We start from the raw sequence: 17,109 nt of genomic DNA on the forward strand, positions 1-17,109 counted from the left end.
CTTTTCTCCTTTGCAAAAGAGTATTCTCCTCACGGTGGTTAGCTTCCTTAAAAATATTTCCTTAGTACTTAATGTTATTTCATACAAGACAGTTTTTTTCATCACACCCCTCCCCCACCTTTGGGGTGTGTGTGTGTGTGTGTGTGTGTAGACAGGATATCTCACCATGTCACCATGTCCCTCAGGCTAGCCTGGGACACTCCTTCAGCCTCCTGAGCACTGGGATTACAGGTGCATTCGCCATGTTTGGCCTTCCAGTGCCCCTCTTCATATTACTTTAAGCTTCCCTTCATGGGTGGTATATGGTTTGAAATTGCAAGAGTTTGTAAATTAACAACAACAACAACAACAAAAAAAAAACCAAAAAAACAAAAAAACCCAACTTTCAATAAACTTAGCCACAAAAACAAGTTCCAGAATTAAATTTCAGAAAGGAACAAGAATGTAAAGGACAACCAGGGAGCTGTAAACCAAACACTCAACTTCATAGTGCTGATAGCGCTGGTCTGCTACAGTGACCGGTGACCGGTGCACCAGGAAGTGGGTCACTCAGGACACTCAGAGGAGGAGTTTCGCCTGAGCTGGGCAGGACAGTCTCAGTCTGGAAGCTATGGCTCTAAGTGGCCTCAGAGGCTCCCTGCCACTCCATCCTGGGTCTACTTTGGAACTGCACTTGCACGAGAGCAGCACAGAGTCAGGATGTCAAGGACTCAGCCTCCCAAGACAGACTGTCAGCTATTTTACCCAGCGTCATAGAATCGAAAAGCTGCACTTTCCCATTTTTTTCCTCCTGTAGAAAAAAAATCTTTCAAAATAGTAAGGGGAAATGAATTCCTAATGAGATGATTACTATGTATACAGATAGCCTCTGCTAAAAACACGAGCAGCTGAAGCATAAGGTCCAAGGTCATGCGCAGTGGCATTGGAGTTAACGAGAAACTTGATCATCTACTCCTGGGAACTCCCGTTGTGAAGCCGAGACTCCAGAGTGGAGTTCATTCCCTGGGCCCTGACAGCAATAGGTAGCTGGCAGGCCTGGCTCCCAGCTCTGCGACTCCTCCTTTGAGCCTGCTGACCCACTTCCTGGTGTGGTGTGGCTACCCATCCAGATACACAGGCTTTTTATTTCGTTCTAAACACCGAGACCTAACCTAAGGATCAGTCCGTGGGACAAAACCCGGGCAGTGATCTCTGTCTAGCTTTCCAGCTGGCCAGGGAAGGACCTTGTCCTAGATGTCTGAGCCCCATCTGCACCCCATCTTCACTCAGGTGGGGCTGCCTGGGCTACATGGACAGAGTTCTAGTCACTGCTACACTGACTTCTAGGCCTCTGTACTTTCTACCCACTTAGCCCATGGATTCTCTTGAAGGTCCCTTGCGAGTGTCCCACTCCTCAGAATGCTTCAGGACTTTGCAGCATGTCCTCAGCCAGGCTGATGTCCGCAGGACACCACGGGACATACCATGGGACAGCTGACTTCCTCCTCACTGTGTCCCCAGCACCCTGATGTCCAGCTCACAGCAGATATTGAAGCCATGGTGTCCCGTAATCAGGAGTGGTGACTCACATGGGTCATTCATGCTAACACACTCACTACACCGCCCTTCCGTTCCTCCAAGAACACCACTCCAGGTTCACAGAGGGGGCTGTGGAGGTCTGGCAGCTGACACAAACCTGCCACAGACAAACCTGCCACAGACGTGCTCATGCCCAGCCAGGCTCTCTGCTTGAAGTATTTGAGCCTATTTGTCTGACCCGTGATGGCCTTGGATTAGTCTCAAGGGCAGTCTCGGCTTGGTACCAACATTTTTCCCTGCCACCGCACGTCTGAAATTTTAACACCAGCCAGTTAGAACATTTGATTCATTTTTACAACGTGTGCTTCAGACACCTGTCTGTCTGTCAATATGCTGTGCTGAAAGGCATGAGTACATATACAGAGAACGAAAAGGCTTTAAGAGCAGCGAATATAGAGAACTTTTAAACCAAAGAGTTCAGCAGTATTTACAGCACAGCCTTGACTTCCACAAATAGACACATTTATTTTTAGTAGAATACCAATAATTCTTTATTTCAAAGAGAGTAAAAACACAAAAAATACTTCACTGAGGAGGCAGTGAGCCCTTCAGAAACTGTGACCATGGAGGGCTCCAGTGTTCTGTGTGTGGGACTTGGGGGCACCAAGAGGCGTACCCCACAGCATCTAAACTGCATTGTGGACACTGGGTTTCATTCTAAGGATGGAGAAAAGTCTGACCGGGGGAGGACACTGCACTGACTGCTGTCAGGGAGAAGGGTAGGCCAGCTCAGAGTGAACAAGGCTGACGGTGTGGAAGACAGGGTTAAGAGCAGAGCCGGTAGGGAGATGGTGCCAGCCTTTACCCAGGAAGGCCACAGAGGCTCTCCTGTGAGGACTGGAGGGTTGGGAGATGAGAGCTAGGTCCTGACAGAGCACTGGGAGCATGTGACAGAACCACCCTCTGCCTGGGAGACCTCCCCAGGTGACAGCTGGATACAGAGTCATCTGAGCAAGGGCACTCTCAAGGCTGAGTCAGCAGAGCTCTTGTTTCTGGGCGATGGCGGGCTTTCTTTCTATCTAGCACAGAGCTTGAAATTTGGTGACTTAGGAATGCAGAATTCTCACCCCCACCCCCGTGCCAAGCAAAAAAAGATCAAACTAAGATATGCAAATTCAAGGGGGAAACTTACTCTTACCCACCAGTTTGACAAGAATAGAAGATGAAACACAATTGTGGTAATATACCACACTGGTAAGGCTGGGAAAATGGTCCCTGTCACCTACTGTGGAGTGGATGTAAACTGACACGAGGTTTTACAGGGCAATCTGTGTGTACATACATACATATATGTACACACACACATACACATGTGTCTATTTTAGACAAATTGTTTTGAGTTGTTAATTAAGCTTTAGTGACATATATGTATATGTATGTATATATGTATATATGTCATTTTATTTATTTTATTGGTAATTTACCTCATCACTGTAATGTAAACAGCAGGAGGTATGTAGTTAGTATACTAAAAAATAAAATGTAGAATTTTAGAATAAGACGAAAAGCTGAGCTAGGTGTGTGAGGCCAGGTGTGTGAGGCCAGGTGTGTGAGGCCAGGTGTGTGCCCTTGTCCTAGCACTGGGGAGCAGGGGCAGAGGGACTGAACAAGTTCAGACAGCCAGGCTTTACACTGGGTTTAAAGTCAACTTAAGATCACACGTTCATGCCCCTCCCCACAACACAAACTCCTTTCAAGAATATTAATAAAGGCTGGGGATCTGGCTCACTGGGAGAGCCCTTGCCTAGCATGTAGGACACTCTGTGTTCAACCGTCAGCACTGGAAAGAAGAGAATACCCATACTTTCTAGCACATCTTTTTCTGTCTGTCCACCTGTATGCTTTTCTTTTTGCAGCTTCTGCACATGTGAAGTGTTCTTTATGGCTGAGCTACCTTCCCAACTTGTCACATTTAAAAAAAAAAATCTAAGGTCCAATAAAAAAGCACCAACTGAAATCCTGAAAATCAATTAACAGATATTGCCAATTAAAATACTTTTCACACACACACACACACACACACACACACACACACACACACACACACACACGAGCACGCACATGATTAACGCTTTACAAGAGACCCTCACTAACCCCCACCCTTCAGTAATTCACACAGTTTTGTCAATGCTGGGTGGGAAGCTGGAACTGAGTGCCTGACCCTTGGATATTTAGGGGTAAGGCTGAGATACACTGGTGGTAGCTTAAAGCTTATTGTTATTTCAAAGAAACTGCAGAGTTTAACATGACATAGACCAACAAATAAAATGGTTTTCTCCACTGAGAGGGTCCACAAGGAGTCTACATATCAATAGAAATATATATATATATATTCTGGAAATAACTAGCAACATCCACTCTATGTAATTCAAAGAGAATTTCATTTATTCACTGTCCAGATCGCAGAGCTGCAGGCACTGGAGAGAGGCTTACTACTTTAAGCATTCAAATCTGAGACAATTTCTTTGACACATGGTACATGCTCTGAGATGACCCAAAACTGACGACTTCAAATAAGAAGCCACCCTCAGCCATCCCTATTCCACAGCAAAGCGACTCTATGTCTGATCCATTTACTTTGCAGGTTAGGAAAACCTGACACCCAAACCATGATGCTCAAAGGGTTATGTCTAACAAGCGAGCAAGTCTAACTGTCCCAGCGCCAGCTGAGGGATCCCAAATGTACACTCTAATCCTCCTCTTCCGCCTCCCTGCACACACTCCCTGCTAGTACCTCTGCCAGGAAGGAGCCCGCCTGCCCCTCGTGATGCCCACACTGTGTGCCTTTAACTACTGTGGGGCAGGAACACCAAATGACCAAGACTGCAACTCCCTAAATAAATGTCAGTCCTGCAAAAATGCCAGAGACTCTTGTAAAATCAAAGGGCTTCACAAATCCACCCTCCCCCGCCCCGCCCCCTTTGGCTGCCTCAAGCCTTCTCTCTCAGTTACTAAACTGTGCTCTAGGTAAGGGACCTGCTGGGTTCAGTTACCTCCTGTCTGGTTCCTGTTACACAAGCCCGCGGCACCTGAAATCTCATACAGTGCTTGCCTAGCAAACTTTTTCTTTAGTGTGAATGTGGACTTCTACTCACCCCCAGTGACTTACCAAGACTATATATGAATCTTAGAAGCCAGTTTTCAAAGACGAAATCCTAGAATATATCTTAAAATTGAACAACACCCCAAGAACTTGGTAAAATAGTTATATATCAAGGCCTAACACCCTTATGCTGGTACTTATTCCTATGTGCATGTTCTCAAATACCCGGTAAGTACAGAAAGGTCTTAGGCACTGAGCAAACTCCTTACACCCGAAGGCAACCAGGTGGCCCAGCCACATGCTTCGGACACACTGGACCGCCTTACTTACTGGAGGCACCATGTACTGCTACAAGCCCAGAAACTTTCCAGCCAGTCTCTCAAGAACCCATAGGTTGAGTCTATACTTTTACTGCCTGAGACCTTCTCAGCTAGGTCATAAACTACATTCAACCAGAGGGAAGAACACAGGATCCACTTGTCTGAACATGCACGGTGTTGTCCCTCATGTTCTGTTCCCAAGCTGTTCAGTGTGCACCGGTGCTAGGTTCCTACCCAGTCACTGCCCTGTCCACTCGGGCCATACTGTCTTCTGAGGCCGGCAGTCGGTCAACAAAGTTAAATTTAAAATCTCAACAATGTCAACAGGGGCACTGAAAAGTTTCCCTAAGGAAGGGATAAGGAAATAAGATTTCAACAGATAAGCTGCCTTAATTTCTCAGGGAGATTCAAGGCAGGGGAACACAGAAAGCACAGGCCACCAGCAGGAGGCAGTGTTTGGAGTTTGAGGAAACAAAGGAAGTGAGACTAGGTGGAGCCAGGACAGACCCAAGAGGTAGAGGAGGCCCAGCCAGCCAGGACTGCTCAGGGAACGCTAGATTCAGCTGGTCTGTAATTCAGTGGAAACCTTAGGGACTTAACAGAATTCCTTCATTTTTCTGGAGGTAGGAAGCTAAGGTTAGGCTTTCATTTAAATGGTTGCTCATGCATATAACGTGGGAAGCAGTCGGGGAAGGCAAGAGTGAGACACAGGATGCACGAGAGGCTGCTCTCCAATCTATGAGACCTGGTGGATGCCTGGACTAGAGGTGGCAAATGACCTGAGAGTCAAGAACAAGGCTGACAGGAGTCCGGCAGGAGCCAAGGAGGAGTCCTAGGTCCTATTTCTGCATTTAGTGAGCAAGAACAGGTTAGCACTGGTTTAGGGAAGAATAGCAGTTTGGTTCTGGTGCAGTCTGCAGTCCAGGGAGGTCATGACCAGGAAAACAAACTCCAGAGTTATTCTGAATGGTCAATGTAAGGAGACAGAATAGGGAAAGCTTAGGGCCATTCTGAAGACTTAATTCTAATGTCTCCAAGGAAGAACAGCTAGAGTAGTAGAGAAAGGTCGCCCAAGTCACCAGATACTTTCCATACCAGAGCTCAGTTTCTCAGTACTTGACAGTTTACATAGGGCTCCAGTTATAATGACACGTAAGCTACTGAAATATGCTAATTATTATAGCTTTTAAATTATATGTCAGAATATTCAATGACTGCTTACTAAATACCAATAAACTTCTGCTCGACACCAAGCAATGTACAAAACATAAAAGTTCATGCCGGGGGATGGCTCAGTGGTTATGAGCACTGACTGCTCTTCCAGAGGTCCTGAGTTCAAATCCCAGCAAACACATGGTGGCTCATAACCATCTGTAATGGGATCCGATGCCCTCTTTTGGTGTGTCTGAAGACAGCTACAATACACACACACACACACACACACACACTAAATAAATAAGTAAATCTTTAAAAACAAAATCCATGCTGGGAATTACAATTCCTGATCTGGTACTTAGTATTCAGAATGTTGTAAGATCTGTTTGAAGATGACATCGTAACATATCAGTTAATGATTACTTGGGCCAACCAGAAAGTAAAGCTCCCACTATACAGTCTAGTCTCTTCCCCCTCCTCACTCCAGACATCCCAGACAGACAGGCACAATGTGACAAACTAACTTACTATCCTAACTACAGGACAGTATATATCATACCATGTGGCTCCAGGGACTTGGAGTCTTCAAGAGGTCAGATGGCCACAGTAGGAATTCCCAGCTGACAAGTCATGCACTTTAAATGTACACCTGGTTAAGACTTAAAAATTCTGCCTAGCACTGTATCACATCTCAGTCTGTAGTATCCAAGTATCAAGGCAGTGCCTCAAATGCTGACAGAACTGAACACCCTTTCCACAGCAAACATACCCGAATTAACTGGGGTGCACCACAGAACTGCAGAGAAAACAAGCTATCCTGATCATCTTACGCCCTGGAGCGCATTTTGCGTTTCCTTGCGTTGTTTTCCTATCAGGAGTTGCTTTTACGAATAATAAGGGCTGAGTTTTAAAACCAGTGTTGGCAGATATTGAATTTCCTGCTCCCATACCCTCGTTTTAATTTTCTCTTAGAACAGGAAAAAAGAAATCATGCCTGAACTTGCAGCTTTGTTTCCATCCCTCTTAGTAAGAGCAGGCAGATAGAGAGTGAACCAGATCTGCATCTGTTTACTGAACTGCAGCCCAAACCCAGCATGCCTGTTCAAGGGGGGTGGGGGGACCAGAGGTAAGGAGCAGAAACCAAGCTTGCCAGTGCAGGAGAGGGCAAAGCCACCCTTCCTAGCTACTGACTTATGAGGAGGCCAGTCAGTAACTGGGCTCAGGGAGCTAGGAAGGCGCGGCTATATTCACCTAATGTTGCTTGTGGGTGAGGTTCAAGAGGACTGATTTTGGTTCTCCCCCTGCCCCCTTCTCCCTTGCCCTCTCTGCACTTAACATAGGATCAGGAAACATGTTCACTCTATCATCCACCAACTGAAACCCAGGCTCTGTACTAGTGACCTTTTCATCAACCAGACCACTGTCTTGCAAAGTTCATCTACACTGAATGAATGAAATCTAAGACAGTGGGAACACTATTCCAACTTCTTTGTCTCCTTTCACTTATGATTTAATATGGCACAAATCTAAGAAACTTTCAACACTACATTTATCCTCTTTGCCAAAGCAGGAGGTTGGGGGTGGGGGTGGGGGGGGCATAAATAGTACTTACTTGTAAAATACTTGTGCCCACGCAAGGCTGTTAGAGAATGTGTCATATCTGTACAAGCAGGGCAGAGTCCAAGCCCGTCCTCTCACGACTCCTACAGAGCAACTTCCTTTTTAAAGTTCATCAATTAATTTAATAATTAACTTGAAAACAAAAATAGAAACAGCAAAAAAAAAAAAAAAAACTAATGAGAGGAGCTGGCAACAGCGGCAGGCTGACTTGGGTCGAATCCTACCTTTTGTCTGTAGCTGAGTGATCATAGGGTTTTTCTATGTCCAATTAATTTCTTACCTCCCCAAAGAGAAGTTACCATGCCCGAGAGGGCTGGAGATTAAACAAGGTGATCTATGTAATCTGTCGGCCGCACAGAGGGCAGGGAAGCTGATTGTATTAAAAGCGTACACATCTATCTACAAACCCACCAGGTGGTTTTTTTTTTAAGCCACAGGTAAAATCCTTACGTTTAGTGATCTAAAGGGTACCTACCACACTAACATCCCCGCTTCCGGTGAGTCATTTACTTCAGTTCTGGTCCTGACGTCTTTCTTGATTAAAAATATCCTCAAGTAATTTCTTGAAGACGCTGTCGTGTTTTTAACATTGCATATGTTAGCAATCAAACCCAAGGCCCTGCTCGTGCTACCTCCTGGCTTCACAGGTTCCCTCTAGACTCTTCAGCAACTGTGACTTTTAACTAAAGATACAGAAAGGCCAGGACTAAGGAAGATGGCCAGTCGACAGGATGTACATGGCACATGTGATGCAGACAAATCATCTTATGTTGAAAAACGCAGACATGGGGTCAGCAGTGTCCGCCATGGACTAAGACCTTCCTTCCCATGCCACTCTTTCCTGTAATACAGATTTCCCCTCGGCTCAGGGATGCACGTGGAGTGCAGAATGCAAAGGCAATACAAACAGCGTCTTGACCAGCCCCTCATGTTTCCTCAGAATAACCCATTCTCCCCGACTACTGCACACAGCACTTCTTCCTTTGGGATTGGCCAACAGGGTCAAGGACAGGGTGGCGTCCTAGGCAAACTGGCTGGTTTTTTGTTTGTTTTCTGCTCTTGTTGAAAGCTACAGAATATCCCTTTCTCTGAGCATCTTGAAATCGTCAGGCCCACATGTCAGTGACCATTTCTACAAAGTGCAACACATCACACTTAAAGTGCTACAGAAGTATCAATCAACCTGTCTCCTTCCTGTTTGCCTATCTAACAAAATGGAGTCATTATAGTGTATTGGAAATTATATATTAAGGAATGTTGGTTAACCAGTCACTCTTGCCAAGATCAGATATGAAGAGAAAACAAAAGCTGGCAACCACTCTAGCTCTGATATTTCTTTTCCAGAATCCTATTTAATAAGGTTAATCTTTTAAAAATACAGTAATTTCCCTCACCTAGTTTAAAACAAAACCTGGAGAGAAAGCCTAAGTACCAGAGCATGGGAACTCACTCAGGGCTAACTTCTGGGTCTACAGCTATGATTTTAGGGGATCACCTGCTCAGAGCAGATACCTTATTTAGGTTCATTATTAATGTTTTTATACCTCCCCTCCTGCAAAGGATCAGTGATTTGTATTTTTAGCCTAACAGCTTCTAAAAGGAAGTGAAACTGAGGCCTATGAGGAAGCAAGGGCGACTTATGAAATATCGCTACTTCTAAACAAAGCTAACATTAACTAGCACAGCATATCTTGCTCTTTCATGGGGCAGCAAATTGATAGTTTGGTTGAACCTACAAAAATAGGATAGAGTAATTATATCTGCCAAACTCACAATAGCCTGTTCAATGAAGAGCAACACTGTAATTTTTCTTCAAAGACGGTAAATAGGAAGGAAAAGCCCCTTATTCCCTAGTACAAGGGAAAATTCCAAACCCTTGGGCGCCACTTACAGGCACAGACTTTCACTGACTTATTTCACTGAAGGAGAGGGGGCAGACATACAATCTTTGACTTTAATGAATTTCCCATAATTTATCTTTCACGAATGTGTATTTTCTAAACTTTCAGTTTCTACATTCAAAGTTTAGAAACTGGATTAAAAACAAAAAAAAACAAACAAACAAACAAAAACCCCAAAACTACAATAGGTCTTCAGACACACAGAGGGGGTCTTTGGCTCTCTACTACTACAGAAAACAAACACAAAATATCAGTATTAAATCGTCCTCATCAAAGTATGCGTGTGAACTCCTTGAAAGAGGGGAACATAACATTCAATTGAGATTTTATATGATTGCCTTATAATCATTTCCCCAAGATCTTAAATGATAAAATAATAAGGCATCGTAACAGGCAACCCAAAACACATGACAATATCTTTGTATAACCTCTTCTTCATGTTGTAAGTTCTATACCAGCAGATTTGAAATGAATTTCAAACCAGTGCTACAAAAACTGGAGGGGCTGTTGGTATTATTTCAAAAAGATAGATACCCTATATTTTACCGCAAATGAAATTATCACATGTAACATTTGAGATGCACCAACAGAATTCCAGCTAACAGTATTTATTTTAATAACAACCTTTACAATTATAAACCCTCCTTAAGGAGAGGAAAGAGAATGCGAAAATTAAGCACAGATTACTCAGGTATTCAATCCCTCCTGCCCTCACCTTCATCCTCCAATTTCGAGTCTACAGGGAACACTAAAGTTCTATATATCACTTTTGCAGTTGTTGCTCTCATGCTATATTCATAGGCCATAACATTGACTTTGTAAATGCTGAAGTGCGGCCAGCTGTATTACCATATAGGAAAAAAAAATCAGGTCTCACAAAACTAGAGAAAATTAATTCCTCCAAGTTTAAGTTAGTGTTTTTTGCTTCCGTCTGCAGTTGATCTGTAGTAAGAGTTGCCACCTAGGAATTATTCTGGTAATGTTTTAATCTAATCTGCACAAAAACAGGAAACCCTAGAGGAAGATACGTGTACAAGTGCACACAGAAAGCTGCAGTAGGGCTGGCTGCTGCCTACCTTCCTCCCCATTCTGCCAGAGCCCAGGAGTCAGCACACTTTTTACTACGGGGGGGTGGGGGGAGGAAAAACGACCTCCAAGTAATAAACGGACCGTGATTTTAAACAAGCCAGAGCACCAAAGGGGGTCAAATTACTTTAGATAACTAACCGAAACCAAGGATTCCTACTGTCAGATTCGACACACAATAAAACACTCTCCACCCATAGTAAACGTCAAGAAATTCTACGGGGCCACCGGGTGACTATCACGAAAACATATCCAGCAACTTCACACACCCAACAAGATTTTATGCTTTTGTGTATTTTCATCAGAATTTTTAAAAGTATCATATACTTAAAAAGAATTTCCTCTAACAGAAAATTTTCCAGTAGCCAAAAAAGGGCGAGGCCAAAGAGCCGTTGGTGTAAACTATCTTACGCACATCCTACTTCTGGTGCACCGGAAGACCCCTGCGAGCGAAGCCGCAGCCCCGCACCGTCCCTGTCCCCGCCACGCAGCGGGGCTGCGGGGCGCAGTCCCCACAGCTTTGAAGCTGAATGGCTGACACATCCGGTCCTGGATCCTACAGCATTCCGCCAAACGCTAACTTCAAAGGCGGATTCAAACTCCCAGCGCTCTAGCCTCCGAGGTGCGGTAGGAATTCCCAGGGACACGCAGTGAGGGAAGCCACGGAGTCCCCGCAGACCCGGCGGTCCAGCGAGCCCGCAGCGTCTGCCCGCGTCGCTTTGACAGGCGTTCCCCGCAGTCCCCGGAATCCCCCGGCCGCCTGGGGAGCGTCGCATAAGCCCGGCCCGGTACCTGCGGGCGGGCACGCGTCCCCGTGGGGCCCAGGGGCTCTATCCTGTCACAGGGCGCAGACCCACCGCCGTCACCTCCGCCCTCCGGGCTCCCCACTCACAGCGCGCCGTGGGGGCTCTCAGGACCCGGCCCCGGGAGCCCCGCACGTCCGCGGTTTGCACGCCTGTCACATGTCCGCAAACAATAACAAACTCTCCCGCACGCTCCCGTCCTGTCCCCACGCCGTCCCGGGCGCCGCCCGACCTTCAGGGCTCGGGGGCGCGGGGCCCCACGAGCGGAGCCCCGGGAGCCGCGCTCCGTCCTCGCTTCATTCATTGCCCGCCCGGCCCGGCCCGCCGCTCACCCGGAGGGGGCCGCTGCAGAGGGCGGCTCGGCCCCCGCGGGGCTCCGGGCGCCGCTGTCCCGCGCGGCCGCCAGCTCGGCAGAGTGGGAGCCGCAGCGACTCGCTGCTCCCGGGGGTGGCGGTCCCGCCGCAGGCTGGAAGCCACTCGCTCCTGCAGCCGCGTCCGCGGGCTCCGGCGACGGGGAAGTAGATGGGCAGGGCGGCGAGGCGGTGAGGAAGAGCGGCTGCTCCGGCAGCTGGTCCAGCTCCACACTCCTCACTTTGCGCAGCTGCTGCCGCCGCCAGTCCGCGCGCTCGCGGCCCGCGCTGCCAGTCTCCCGCAGCAGCCCCGCGCCCGCTGCGGGCGCGCCGCTTCCCTGGAGAGCTCCGCCGCCGCCGCCCGCCTCGGGGCTCGCCGCCGCGGCGCCCGGGAATCCCGACGACGAGGCGCGATCGCCCGCCGCCGCCGCCATTTTCTCTCGCGGGCTACATTCGCTCGTGCCTGCGGGGGAGGGAGGGGGCGGGGAGAGCGCGGGGGGCGGGCGGAGCGGCGGGCGCGCGCGCTGCGCCGAGTGCGCGGGCGCGAGCGGGAGCGGGGCCGCGTCTCCTGTCTCGGGAGCACGGAGCGGCGGGCGCGCGGCGCAGGTGGGAGGGCAGGGGCTCTGCTGGGGCCGCGCGGGGCGCTGTGCGCTGCACCCGGGCAGCTGCCAGGTAGTACGGGGCGGGGCAGCGGCTCGGCCGGAGCTCGTCCACCCTTGAGCAAGCAGTAATTGGGGCGTGAGTCCCTGGTGCTGGAAGGGGACGCAAGCCGGAGGACTCACGGTCGGTCACTTCACGCTCTCAGTAGCGGGCGCTGGGGGCCCGGCGCGCACCAGCCTGGCCCGCGCCCGAAGCGCAGGTGGCGCCCGGGACTGTCGCCTGCTGCAGACAGACGCGAAGCCTTCTCTTTGGAAAGCAGACCTCTTGTCCCGCCCTGGTGTCACAAATAACACTACTTAAGATTTCCTGTGCTACCTTGTGCACATCTGAGGCCGCTGGTTTGGGACACCCTCCCTCCTCCCACCGGCTATGCAAAAGGACCAACCCGGGTGCTCTGCCAGAGGTTACTCCCCCGTCTTGGAAAGGCAGCCTCCGACCGAAAGCGGGAGAGCACGTCTAGGGAAAGAGCCAGCGCTCTGCCAGGAAGCGCTGGATCTTGCCATCTTCTACCAGGTCTCCCCACCCCCCTCAGATGCTCCCAGCTGCACGTCCCTCTTCCTGGCAGTCAGGTGACAGGCCGGGTTCCTGGGTCCCCCCTTCCCCCACCGCCGCCGCTCCCAGGTTGTCCTATGTAGCGTCCCTCGCCTCTCTCCTGCCTGGGAGTCTTTTTAGAAAAGGTGCTGGGGATAGAGAAGCTGTAAATATATGGGAATTCCCACCCCACCCCTTTTCAACGGGATGGAGCTGCCATGTCGCCCGTATCTCCCCCTCCTCTGCTACTTCTTTTCCTCCGCCTATTTGTCTAGACTAGGCAATCTTTCAGAACCCCGGACCTCTAGATTTAATTTTTGAAACATTAAGACATGAGGCGTGGGGGAGGGGTAAGAAGGGTTTTCGTCTTACAGTAAAAGGAGAGATCTCGCCTGCATTTAAACAAAAGCCTGAACTATCTCAAAATAATTCATTTAACGTCTCCAAAGTAGATCTAATGAAGCCCTCCTTAGGTGTGTAATGTCAGCTGGAGAGCAAGAAAGGGGTTTTTATTTTTTTTTAAAGGATCCTGACTTCAATGTAAGCTCCGTGTTATGCTGAGTGCTACAACATCTGGCAGGCTATAGTTTTTGATGGTTACATTAAAAGGTACACATTTTGAAAGTTTAGATTAGTCTGTTCAAGATTTGGGTCTCCATTTAGGCTATAATTATATGCTCTTTTAATAGTAGACAAGCGTAACATCCAAACCAAACAGTAGTTATTTCCTAGGTCTTCCTAGATTGCCACACCCACCAAATTCTAAATCGAAAAGGATTAGCTTTTCTGGTTTCTACTGAGATCTAAAATAAACTTTAAATTGGCACACTCATAGTTAGGTACCTGTAAGTGAGAAAAGCCACTGCAGACCCTTCTTAGCCTTTGTCTCTATCTTTGGACCAGCTTTGGAAGTTTGGCCTGAATAATAAAGTTTTTTTTTTTTTAAAGGAAATTCCAGCAAAAAGTGACTTTTGCCTCTTTATTTGTATGGTGTTTGTTTGAAAATGAGGGTGGGCATCAAATGAAGCACAGCTGACTAACTGCCGTGCTCTGGCCTCCACATACCGCATCAGTCTATGAAGACTATTAAGACCTTTTGAATCGCATTTCCTTTTGTCTTTTATGGACATAATTCTGCTGTCATTATGCTCCTATACACAGACACACAGTTTTCTTTCAGAGATAAATAATCAAAGGGCCCAATCGACTAAGGAAGTCAGCTCCCTGCTATATACATCCATATAAAGTCTCCTTTGAAAGCAGTTAACTGGATAGGTCCTACCCAACTTTGTGAGTCGTAGGTATGGTTAAGTGGGCCCCTCCCCATCGACACACACCCACCCCACCCCACCCCACCTCCACCTGGATCCTGGAGCTCTTTGGGTCCTCTGTTGTATTTCTGCAGAAGCACATGCCAAATGGCAGGCTGCTGTAGGCTCCGCCTGCCTTAAAGTGATTCCATTTCCCCTCTTTTCTCCGCAGGTATGGTTCTCATTCCTGCTTGGACTTAAACTTAGCAGTGATTTCCCGTACACTGTAGCAGTTTCAGTAACTTTTACCAGAGCTTTCCAGGTCACCGCTCCCACAGAGTGCTGCCAGGAACGGCCTGGGTCACACTTGAGCTGCTCCACCAAGTTCATTTGGAGGCTAAACACAGGGCATTTCCTCATCGAGCATGAATATCACGATGTTAAGATGAAAAGGCGTATGTACTGGCAGGGTATTCCCGCTCGCATGTCGTTCCGCTCGTATTTACTGAGCGCCTCCTTTGCACACACCAGGTATTCTATTCCCCTCAGATTGTTGTTTTAATAATTGTTATTAATTATTGATATGAATATATAACCAATGTCCTTAACAGTCGTCCTAATCTCATCGACTGTTTTAACGGAATAGAGCGTTTTCACCCTACACATATTTTTATCAGTGGGTATTTGTCAGGCTGGTTGACAGATTTTCAGACCATGGTTGTGTGAAGGTGCTCATGCGAGATCTATGTCTGAGGAAGATAGTTACAAGTAGGAATGAGTGGCTAGAGAGGTGACTCAAGTAAGAGCCTTTGCTGCTTTTCCAGAACATCTGAGCATGGGTTTCTAGCACCCAGCTCACAATCACTTCAGACTCCAGCTCCAGGAAAGCTGACACCCTCTCTGGCTCTCTTGGGCACCTGCGCACACAGCCGTTACATGTGCACACACATAAGTAAAGATAAGACTTAAAAAAGAATATAACCTTGAGGGTAAAACAAAAGCTGGAATTTTTGGCATGCTTATAAATACTTATTTTGGACACTTGCTAGAGAAGTGAAGCTAGGTCTTGCTTTCTTCATGCCCCCCCCCCCCCCCCGGTATCACCAGGTGATTCCAGATGTTTTAAGTCATCTATGGGCACTGTAGGTGACATTAAAGTAGCAAATTTCCTATGTAGTGTCACATGGCCAGCTCATCCAGTTGCACATACTAGCTGATACTGGTGTGCCGGTGTACCATGCAACCTGCTAAGGAAACCCACAGCACAGCAGACACTCACAGCCCGTGCTAGCGTGTCCTTGTATACTGTTCACCCTGGGGGAGTCACAGGGCCCTCGAGAACCCAGTGACGTTGTCAAGCCCAACCACTCTTGTGAAATTTAATAAGACGTCATTCAATTGGTTATTAGATCAATACAATGTGAGTATGAGTGAAAATTGGAAATTGTTCCAACGAAAACTGAACTAAGTGCTTCGAAGAACGAATGGGGTCAGGACATGGAAACCATTCTCTGTCAGAAAGTCATGCTTATGGCCATTATAAGGAAGGTGAGGAAGAGGGTATCCCTCTTTAGACAATTAGACAAATGTACTTTTCAAGTATCCATGGTTGCTAGCTTTAGTGACCGTGCCACTTGCAGACAGGGTGAATTGTGAGGACACATGGAGGTATTAACAGAGGCCCTCTACCCTAAAAAGCAAGGCCCTGTCACCAAATCCCAACCCCACGCCTGCAAACGGAACACAGCAAAGCCTGCTGTTTACACGAGAGTGAAGTGGCTAAGATACGTGTATGCGTGTGATTACCTTTGAGTAAGGCGCGTCTAGGGACTTTTCACGAGTTTACCAGTACCGTAATAGAACCAGTAATAAAAATGATAAAAATAAAACATTTTACGATACTCAAATCAGGAGGTTTTAAGTTTAAGGATAAAGTGAGAATTTATTAATCTTTTCCAAGGTCTAGGGTCTCATGGGGGAGGTAACTCAGGCTGTCCTGAAATTCACTGTGCAGACCAGGCTGGCGTCAAACTCACAGAGATCCACTTGCCTCTGCCTCTGGAGTGCTGGGACTAAAGGCATGGGCCACCGTGTTAGGCTGGAAATTTATTAAGTTTAATCATTCCTCTTAGCAAAAATTTACCCTTTCTAATCTGCCCCAAGTCTTCAAATCGTTTGAATGAGTAACATTGGTTACTGATGTAGAGCGGTTTGTTTGTTGGCTTTGAGAGTCTTGTTTGATAGCCCAGGGTGGGTTCAAATTCCTTATCCTCCTGCCCTCCCCCTTCTAGGTGCTGTAACCACAGGCATCATCATCATGTCCTGTGGTTGCCTTTTTTTTTTTCTTGCACAACTTGAGGCCAAAAATGTGAATAAGGTACACAATATTGGCATCACCGGAAGAATAATATTTAGTAAAATATAATGTAAGGCACATGCAAGCAACATAGAATTTTAGTTTCCTATCACACTTAGGAGTAAGAAAAATGTTAAAATTAATCATCCCAACAATGTATTTTATGCCCTGAATATTTAAATGCATTCACACAGCAAAATATTGCTAATGACATGTGTTATCTTCTTAATTGAAAACTGGTGTAATTTTATGAGCGTTTTATATTTACAGAGCATCTCAAACATCTTAACTTGGACTCCAGAGTTTTGGCCCTCTAGATCGGTGATTTTCAACCTGTAGGGCACATCTCAAATATCCTGCGTATCAGACATTTGCATACATAGCAGTATAGCGGTGGCAAAATTTTTGGTATGCAGTAGCAATGGAATAATTTTATGGCTGGGGGGTCACCACAAC

The 17,109-nt window shown here is 47.2% G+C and overlaps 1 protein-coding gene across 2 annotated transcripts in view; it reads right to left on the bottom strand.

Moving 5' to 3' along the window:
- Map3k1 (mitogen-activated protein kinase kinase kinase 1) overlaps positions 1-15,574 on the bottom strand; it is a 68,667-nt gene extending 53,093 nt beyond the window's left edge. Inside the window, exons 1-2 of one of the 2 annotated variants that reach the window (NM_053887.2) lie at positions 12,902-13,037; positions 11,839-12,790 (exon numbers count right to left, since the gene is read on the bottom strand). In NM_053887.2, the coding sequence (NP_446339.2) occupies positions 11,839-12,290 (452 nt within the window). In that variant the 5' untranslated portion in view covers positions 12,291-12,790; positions 12,902-13,037. Of the gene's footprint in view, positions 1-11,838 lie in introns of both variants that reach the window. The other variant, XM_039101582.2, reaches the window with a different exon arrangement.
- Between the last annotated feature and the right edge of the window lie 1,535 nt (positions 15,575-17,109).

Source organism: Rattus norvegicus, chromosome 2, assembly GCF_036323735.1.
Source record: "Rattus norvegicus strain BN/NHsdMcwi chromosome 2, GRCr8, whole genome shotgun sequence".
NCBI lineage: Eukaryota > Metazoa > Chordata > Mammalia > Rodentia > Muridae > Rattus > Rattus norvegicus.